Here is a 9,170-nt window from a genome sequence, read left to right on the forward strand (position 1 = left end):
CTGCTGCTGCCACGCACGCAGCAGCAGCAGCAGAAAACAGAAGCAGCAGCAGGGAAACAGCAGCAGCAGCAAACAGCAGCAGCGAAAGCAGCAGCAGCAGCAGCACTACAGCAGCGGTAGAAGCAGCGAGGCAGCAGCAGCAGCAGCAGCAGCAGGGAAACAGTAGCAGCAGCAGTGAAACAGCAGCAGCGAATGCAGCAGCAGCAGCAGCACTACACCAGCGGCAGAAGCAGCAAGACAGCAGCAGCAGCAGCAGTACAGTGGCGGCGGCAGCAGCAAAACAGCAGCAGCAGCAAGCGAATGGCGGACTGGGTCAATGTCTTCTCTTGCAAGATTCGGAAAAGACGCGAGAGCTTCTGGAGGGGGAGGAGTCACCTGCAGCAAACGGACTGCAGCAGCAGCAAGATGTCTAGACACCCCAAAACTCTCCTCAGTTTGCTCAACCTTCGCACCTGCTGCCTCTCTGCTGCTGCTGCTGCTGCTCCTGCTGCTGTAGTTTACTCATGCTCTACTTCCCGGCGTCCGTTCTGCTGCTGCAACTGCTGCTGCTGCTACTGCTGCCGCTGCTGCTGCAGTCTGGCTGTGTTTGGGGGGTCACCTGCAGCAGCTTGAGGGCCTTATGTTCCCTGGCAACTTGCCGAATTCCTTCGAGTCCCATTTCCTTTTCTGCTGCTGTCAGTGCTGCTCTCTCTTCTGCTGCTTGCTGCTCTGCATATTCCGCGCTGCTCTTCATGCGCAAAGTCACGCGGTGGGGATTCTCCAGCAAAAGTCTGCAAAGACCAAAACCAGTAGCAGCCAAAGCTGCTGCTCAGCGCAAAAAGCAGCGTCCTGCTGCTGCTGCTGCTGCTGCTGCTACTGGCTGCCGGTGCAGCGGCGCACGAGCCTTCTCAGCAGCAGCAGCGGCAGAAACACCAGCAGCCGAAGGCCACCAGCGCCTGGTTTCGTGGCAGCAGCAGCAGCGGCAGCAACAGCAACAACGGCCCCAAGAACGGGAGCGACAGCAGCAGCAGCAGCAGCAGCAGCAGCAGCAGCAGGCCCTACTCCTTGACCATATTCTCGAAGACCTTTTCCCCCGCTGCCAGCCGCTCCCGCAGCCGCCAAATATCCTGTTCAAACTCGAGAGCCCCCAAAGGGTCCTGCGGAGGAAGCAGCAGCAAAAGCCCCAAAGCCTCCAGCTGCATGCAGCTACATGCATGCAGTTGCATGCATGCAGCTGCATGCATTCTCCAAAATCTGCAGAGAAACCAGTTTGGCTGCAGCTCTAAATACGGCTCCAAGGGCTCGGCGCAGCAGCAGCAGCAGTAGCAACAGCAGCAGGAGTAGCTGCAGCTGCAGCAGCAAGAGCAGCTGCAGCAGGAAGAGCAGCAGCAGCAGCAACAACCGCAGCAGGCCTAGCAGCAGCAGCAGCTGCAGTGGCCGGAGCAGCTGCTGCAGGCACAGCAGCAGCAGCAGCAGCAGCAGGACCCTGTTGTAGTTGAGTTCCTGGGCCATGCGCTGGGAGAAGATGAGCCCCCTGGGGAGCTCTTTGCGGGGAGTTTCCCTCAAGCTGAAGTCCACCTTGTTAAAAGCTGCTTCGATTTCTGCAGCAGAAAATCCCTTAGCAGCAATTGCTTCCAAAGTCTGCAGCACCAAACGCTCCACTGCTGCTGCTGCGCCTTCCTGCTGCTGCACTTCTGCGCGCAAAGTGCAGCAGCAGCAAGCAACAAAACCCTCAATCAGATCACCTCACGCTCCCCGCTACCTAACTAGCTAGCTAGCTAGCTAGCTGGATAGCTGGCTCGCTAGCTGGCTAGCTGGCTGGCTAGCTGGCTGCTTAGCTACTTGCTGACTAGTTATGCACCCACTTCGCTAGCTAGCTAGCTAGGTGGCTAGCTGGCCATCTACCCAGTCATCCATATACCCGAAAACACATCTACCCAGCCAGATACCCCTAAACCCAGCTAGCTAGCCACCATCTACCCAGCTAGCCACCTATCTGCCCCGTCAGCTACCCGCCCAGCCAGCCAGCGAGCTAGCTGGCTAGCTAGCTAGCTAGCTAGTTAGCGGTCGCTGACCCTTCAGCCCCACAGTGAACTGCGCATATTTCAGATCCAAGTCCAGCCCAGGGGCATACACAGCCAGCCCCAGCCCGCTCTGGGCCAAAGCCTTGCGCAGCAAACATGCTGGAGACCCCAGCAGCAGCTGATCCAGCACCTGCAGCGCCACTCTCCCGGGGCCCCCGGGGCCCCCGGGGCACTCCCCCGCCTCGGGGGCCCCCTGGGGGCCCCCCTCGGGGGGCCCCGAGGGGGGCGCAGGGCACGGATTTAGTACCCAGCTGACGCTGATGAGGTCTTTGGGGTCTTTTGCTAAAGAGGCGAAAGGGAACTCCGCGTACACGGGGGCTGCGCAGAAGCAAAGAAGAGGAAAATGAACAGAAAAGATAAGAGGCAGCAGATTTGAAAAAGAATAAAGGAAGCGAAGAAGAGGAAGAGGAACAGAAAAGATAAAAGGCAGCAAATTTAAAAAGGGATAAAAGAAAGGAAAAGGAAAAAAGCGGGAAAATGATCCGAAAATGGAAAAAATTGAACTCAAATTGACTAAATGAGATGCAAATGAGGCGAAAAGAGGCAAACGGAAACAAAAAGAAACAGAACCGGATTAAAGGAAATTCAGAAAGAAATAAAGAAACAAAAGGAAACAAAGAAAGACAAAAAATAAACAAAAGATTAAAAAAACGAAACAAAAAGATACAAAAAGACCTGCAGGCTAACAGATACCCACAGGGGGGCCCCCCTTCAGCACTCTGGCAGCCTGGGGGCCCCTCCTTCTAATATAAATACTTATACCCAAACAAAGCTGTAGGCCTCCTAGGGGCCCCCTGGGACCCCGAAAGGCCCCTTTAAAAGCCCCCTGGGCCCCCCTAAGGGCCCCACTAAACGCTCCCCTAGGGGCCCCCTGAGGGGCCCCCTTAGGGGCCCCCGTAGGGGCCCCCCTAGGGGCCCCTTTGACCCTATAGGGGCCTCCTTAACCCCATCATACAGATCCCCGCTGTCCACCCCTGGGCGCCCCTGGGGCCCCCCTGGGGGCCCTCCGGGGCCCCCAGGGGCCCTCCGGGGCCCCCTGGGGCCCCCCTGGGGCCCCCTGGGGCCCCCTGGTAATGTGTTTTGTGCGGATTACCCTTGAAGGAGTGCTGGACGCCGACGACTTGGGGGGGTTGGGGAGAGTAGATTTTGTTTTGGGTGAGGAACTTGTCGAGGAAGTCGAGGGGGGGGCCCCCCTGGGGGCCCCTGCGGGGGCCCCCGAAGAAGGTAATCCAGGCGTTGCGGGGCACGTAGAGGGCCCTGTGGAAAGCCGCGAGGGCCCCCTGCTGCAGCAGAGGGATGTCGGGGGGCCTCCCGCCAGCCACTTGTGCGTAGGTCTGCAGCGCGGGAAAAAGCTGCTGCAGCCGCTGCAGCTCTTCTGCTGCTGCAGCAATACCCCACACTCCCTTCATCTCGCTGTAGACCACGCCCCCGAAGGCCAACTCGCAAAGCTCCGGAGACGTCTCGCAGTCCACTGCCGCTTCGCCCTCCCCGCCGCCGCCGCTGCTGCTGCCGCTGCTGCTGCTGCTGCTGCTGCTGCTGCGGGGGACGGCCTCGTAGCGCCAGCCCTCCTGGCGCAGGTGGTGGGGCTGGGCGAGGGCCAGGGGCCTGAAGACGCAGCTGAGGTAAAAGCTGAGGAGGTTTTGGAAGTCTTTGGAGTTGGAGGAGGCGAAGGGGAAGCAGGTGCGGTCAGGCCAGGTCCAGGCGTTGGCGTAGGAGTTGAGGCTGCGCTGCTGCAGCAGCAGGAAGCCCGGCGCCGCTGCTGCTGCTGCTGCTGCTGCAGCGGGCGCGAACAGCTCCGAGCCGTTCAGCACCGCGTGCTCCAGCACGTGCGCAGCGCCCGTCGAGTCCGACACGGGAGTTCGGAAGCAAATGTTAAATGCCATTTCTTCTTCTTCTTTTTCACTTTCCAAGTTCCAAACTTCAAGTCCCGAGGCCTTGTGAAGGTACTGCGTCACCCGCAGCCCCAGCTCCCCCACCAGCCGGTCCGAGGCCACTGCGAACGCGGGGTGGCTGGGGGGGGCCCCCCGGGGGGCCCCTGCGGGGGGGGGGGGGCCCCTCGCCAGCGCCTCCTCCAGCGGGTTTCCGCTGGGGTCCAGGGTGGACTTGCACACTGCGCCGGGCTTCAGGGGCGGGGGGCCCCGCGGGCTCGCGGGGGGGGCCCCGGGGGCCCCGGCAGGCCCTGCTGCTGCTGCTGCGGCCGCGGCGAGCGGCTGCAGCAGCAGCAGCGGCAGCAGCACACAGACACACCCGCGCCCGCGCAGCAACTCCGGCCGCCCCCACCCCCAGGGGCCCCCAGGGGGCCCCCGACACGACAAGGATCTTTTATTGGACATATTTGAGAGCCTCAGAGGTCCAGAAACTGCAGAAAACGAAGTCTGAAGGGCGACGCCCCAGCCCGGGCTCCGCCGCATCGATCCACCGCGCTGCAGGCCGCAGCCACGCAGTCTTGCTGCTCTCCTTAGCTGCAAACACACCCGATTCTGCTGCTCCTTTCGAATAATATTTACTCATTTCCGCATTTATTTCAACAAAAATCCCCTCAACAGCAAACGCCCCGTCGGCGACGCCCGGGCTGCTGCTCCGCCCGGCTGCGCCTGCCGCCCGGAGGCGAAACGCCGCCGCGCCTCCAGAGCTAGCTCTCTTGCAAACAATTTTAATCAATTACTTTTCTTTTTACTTAATTTAACAACATTTAAGGCGCTTATTCCTGTGTGCTAAGCTCGGGGCCCCCCAGAAGCTCCCCTTGCAGCAGCGCCGGGCGCAGGGGGCGTTCTGCTGCAGCTCGGAGTGTATGTACACCTCCCGATATTGGGTGGAGGACTGAAGGCCCCCTGGATCTCACTTTTCAACTTTTTCGCCTTTAGCTGCTGCTGCCAGCTGCAGCAGCAGCAGCAGCCGACGCACCTGCAGCTGCGCGACACAGCTCCGCTGCAGCACAGCGCGCAGGTAGTCTTCACTTCTGAGGCTAGTGCAAATTGCTGGCAGCAAACAGCAGCAGCAGCAGCAGCAGCATGTTTGCTGGCGCAGCGCGCCGCAGCAGTTAGAGGTTCAGAAGCAGCAGGAGGCAATGGAAGACGCAACGCATTATATTAGGCAGCCAAGAGGGGAGAAAGAGCTGCTGCTGCTGCTGCTGCTGCTGCACTCCAGTAAGAACTACTAAGTACTTTTCCTAAGATACAAACGTGGAATAGGAACTCAGTAACTACAGAGGCTGGGGGCCCGTAGCTGCGTGGGTTTGACTCCTCCCAGCAGCCTCGAGCCAGGCTCTAAGATCAGCAGCAACAGCAGCAGCAGCAGCAGCAACAGCAGCAGCAGCAGCAAGACAGCCTCCTCCGTCCACACTAAGACACAGTTTGACTAGCTCAGTCTTTCCCCGCTTCAGCAAAATAGGAGGTCGGCAGCAGAAGCCAGAAATGCTGCCAGATATAACGCTAGCTGCCTGGCCAGCTATCTAGCTAGCTAGCTAGCTGCAGATTGAGCTGGACGCATGCAGCAGCAGGCTATTCAGCCCAGCTGCGAGTTGCTGGCAGCAACTGCAGCGCCTGCAGCTAGAGGCGCCTAGCTGCGGCTGCTGTGGCACTCAGCGTGCTGCTGCAGCACAATGAGTGCAGCAGATCATGCTTCCAAAGCTGCTGCTGCTGCTGCTGCAGAGGCCAAGCCGCTGCTAGCCCCCAGCTGCCTCTGCAGGTGGGCTTGCTGCTGACGCCCCACAGCTTCAGCTTCTTCGGAATTGCTGTTTGGGCCCCACAGAATTGACAGCAGCAAGCAGTTGGCAGCAGCGCTGCAGCAGATCAGCCACTCGTCTTCGGGTGTCCGTACACCCCACCGCATGCAGCTGGCGAACTGCAGGACTGTTTCCCAAGTGCTGCTGCTGCTGCTGCTGCTGCTGCTTTTGCCCGTTGCATCATTTGCTGCTGAAGCTGCAGCAGCAGCAGCAGCAGCAGGCAGCAGCACACTGTTTCTATCCAAGGCCACCAGGGCCCCTTCGTCGCCCCACACAACTTCCCTTGCGGCTCGCGGCAGCAGCGGGCTTCCTAGGAGGAGCAGCAGCAGCAGCTGCTGCGGCTCGGGTGCTGCTGAAGCCTGCAGCTGCTGCAGCAGCTCCAGCGACCCTCGAGCAGCAAAGCTGCGCGCTGAATCGCAGCAGCACGTGTACCCCGCATCTGCTGCACCCCTGGCTGCTGCTGCTGCTGCGGCGGCTTCCCGTAAACGCTCAACTGCCAGAGAACCCGCAGGAACTGCTGCTGCTGCTGCTACTGCTGCTGGGGTGTTGCTCACGGCGCTGCATGCGGCAGCAGCAGCTCGCAGGGCCTTTTCCCACTGAGCAGCCTCTGAAGCTGCATCAACAGCAGCACAGGAAGCACCAGAAGCAGCAATCGGCTGCTGCGCTGCTGCAGCAGCAAGCGGCGCGACGCATGCAACTCCTAGGGGCTGCAGCAGAAGCGCATCTAGGAGGCTCCAGTCCTGCAGCATATCATAAGAAGTTGCAGCAGCAGCAGCAGTCCGCAGGCCTGCATCCTGTGAATCCGGCGTTTGCTGCTGCTGCTGCTGCTGCTGCTCTTGCCACTGTTGTTGATCCTGTTGCTGCTGTTGTTGTTCCTGCGGCTGTTGCTGCAGTTGCTGCTGATGCTGCTGCTGCGGGTGCAGCTGCAGGCTGCGAAGCAAACCGCCAAGCAAATAAGGAGGGCTGGAAATCCGAGACACCGCGCATGCGAAGGAAGCTGACTGCAGCAGCAGCAGCCTTTGCAGCTGCTGCGTCAGTGCAGCAGCAGCATTGGCTCTTGCTGCTGCTGCTGGGTCTATGGCATTTCGCAGCAAAATGCTCCACAGCGGAGCTCCGACAATAAAGTCAACGGCGGAAACAAACAGCCCCGACTCAAGTGCCTTTACCCACGCGGCCTCCTGCTCCTGCTGCTGCTGCTGCTGTTGCTGCTCGAGGTAGTGTTGAAGATCGGCAGCAGCAGCTGCTGCCTGACAGGGCTGCTGCTGCTGCACGGCAGCCCCAAGGGCTGCATGCAGCTGCTGCACTGAGGGTGCACTCCAGGGGGTTTTGTCTGAGCAGCCAATTAAAGTCTCTGCTGCTGCTCCCCACAAGCAGCACTTGCTGCTGCCTCCCGCTGCGCTGCTGCTGAAGCAGCAGCAATCCCACTTTCCCAGCGACACTGCGAGGCGCCCGAAGGCCCTCAAAGCCGTTTTGGCCGTCGCTGCGTTGGCTAGCGCAGCCACAGCGCAGCGAATGGAGAGCTGCTGCTGCTGCTGCTGCTGCTGCTGCAGGAAGTTAGTGCAGGCAGCTGCAGCATCCAAGGCAGCAAGAGCGCATGCAGCAATTTCATCCTGCGGCAGTGTCGGGGCTGTGGCGCTCACAGCGGAGTGCAGAAATGGCTTGAGGTCTCGCTGCTGCGGCTCATTCTCTTGCTGCTTTTGTTGCTCCTGCTCCTCTTGTTGTTGCTGCTGCAGTTGCTGCTGCTTGCTCGGCATGCGCAGCAGCTCATGCAGAAATTCCAGCAGCAGCAGCAGCCCCCTAGCAAGTGCCTTTGCCTCAGAAGCAAATCGCTTCAGCAGCGGCTCCCGCAGCAATGCGCGCACCTCCCGTGCCCACACAGACAAGCCCGCCCCACCGCTGCTGCTGCTGCTGCTGCCGTTTGCTGCTGCTGCCTCCTGAGCCACGCCCGCGGCCAGGGCCACGCAGGCTGCTACAGCCTCGCAGTGCCCCCGCAGGAGCTGCAGATCGAGCAGCAGCAGCTCAACTTGTCGGGGGTCAAGCAGGCGAGCTGCAGCAGCAGGTGCTGCTGCGGGCGGAAGGGAAGCAGCAGCAGCTTGCTGCGCGGCCGTCAGAGCAGCAGCTGAGACTGCAGCAAAGCTCTCAGACGTGACAGGCAAACACCAGGCGCTGCAAGCGCTGCCCCTGCTGCAGCAGGCCCCCGTGCGGCTACTGCTGCTGCCAGTCCTGCTGCTGTTGCTGCTGCATGCAGAGCAGCTGCAGGGGCAGCTGCCACTCGCCTGCGAGGAGCAGCAACGCGCAGCCAAAGTCCACCCGGTCTCCACCAAGTAGGCGCAGATAGCAGCAGCAGCTGACCGCACACCAGCTGCTGCTGCGCTGCTGCTTGCTGCCGCTGCCTCTGCTGCTTCTGGTGCTCCTGCTGCTGTTGCAGCGTCATCAACTGCCTTCTCTGTCAGCTCCCTTGCGCCCTCCTTGCAGCCGTACAGCAGCAGCCACACCCGGTCGAGCGCTACGCCCCACTGGCCCCTGCTGTTGCTGCTGCTGCTGCTGGCGCTGCTGCCACTGTTGCTTTCTTTGCTGCTGCCACTAAGCCCAGCACCCTCAGCTGCATGTCCCAGTAGCAGCCCCAGAGGAGAAGTCATCGAAGAGTGCCAGCGGCGCAGCAGCAGCAGCTTTTCTGTGGCTTCGCGGTTCTCTGCTGCTGCTGCTGCTGCCAAGGCAGCAGCAGGCTCGTCGCACTCCTCTGCGTCCACTTCAGCAGCAAGTTCGTCCTCGCCGTTGCTGCTGCTGCGGAGCCTCCAACGAACGGCGTTGGTGCACTGCAGCAGCACGTGCATAGCAGCAGCAGCCAGCCTGCTGCAGGCTGCTGGCTCCTGCTGCTGCAATGGCTGCAGCGCAGCAAGAAGCTGCCCTGCTGGAGGCAGCAACAGCGAAGCCTGTGCATAAAGACGCAGCCGCATCACCAGCAGCCAGCTCATCTCTGTACCAGCTACAGCTCCTGGGGATAGCAGCAGCAACAGCAGCAGCAGCAGCAGCAGCAAACAGCGAACGACTCACCTGTAGAGTGGCTGCAGTTATTGCGTCTGCTGCCCATGCAAAGAGCTGCACCACCAGCTCGCCCTCATATCTCAGTAGCTGCCTTGCCTTTGCTGCGACGCTGCTGCTGCTGCTGCTGCTGCTGCTAATACCTGCTGCATGCCAGGAGCAGGGAGTGAAGCAAGAATGCGTGGCTTCACTAGCTTCTGCTGCTGCGCCCGAATCTGACATTTGCTGCAGCAGCAAATGGCCCTGCAGCACCTGCAGCTGGCGATTAAAGCCGCGAACATGTGCAGCAAAGGCAGGCAGCAGCGGCTCAACAGGCACCGCTAAGCTGCCCCGCTGCTGCA

General features: G+C 60.9%; 3 protein-coding genes across 3 annotated transcripts; 1 reads left to right on the forward strand and 2 right to left on the reverse strand.

The window, feature by feature from the left end:
• Positions 1–27: 27 nt before the first annotated feature.
• ETH_00003345 (uncharacterized protein) lies at positions 28–413 on the forward strand (the record flags this gene model as incomplete). Its single annotated transcript, XM_013379791.1, has 1 exon — positions 28–413. A coding segment is annotated over one exon (386 nt), but the record flags the coding sequence as incomplete, so codon positions are not given.
• Positions 414–508: 95 nt separating this feature from the next.
• On the reverse strand, positions 509–4,474 carry ETH_00003350 (Presequence protease, related; the record flags this gene model as incomplete). The annotated part of the gene is made up of 5 exons (XM_013379792.1): positions 509–770; positions 1,042–1,136; positions 1,465–1,673; positions 2,055–2,381; positions 3,157–4,474. 5 exons carry the CDS (start codon positions 4,472–4,474, stop codon positions 509–511), a joined length of 2,211 nt encoding a protein of 736 aa, XP_013235246.1.
• Positions 4,475–5,678: 1,204 nt separating this feature from the next.
• Positions 5,679–9,051, reverse strand: ETH_00003355 (uncharacterized protein; the record flags this gene model as incomplete). The annotated part of the gene is made up of 2 exons (XM_013379793.1): positions 5,679–8,720; positions 8,842–9,051. The coding sequence occupies 2 exons, from the start codon at positions 9,049–9,051 to the stop codon at positions 5,679–5,681; spliced, it is 3,252 nt and encodes a 1,083-aa protein (XP_013235247.1).
• Positions 9,052–9,170: the final 119 nt, after the last annotated feature.

Source organism: Eimeria tenella, genomic scaffold, assembly GCF_000499545.2.
Source record: "Eimeria tenella Houghton genomic scaffold, Eth_scaff397, whole genome shotgun sequence".
In the NCBI taxonomy this organism is placed as follows: domain Eukaryota; phylum Apicomplexa; class Conoidasida; order Eucoccidiorida; family Eimeriidae; genus Eimeria; species Eimeria tenella.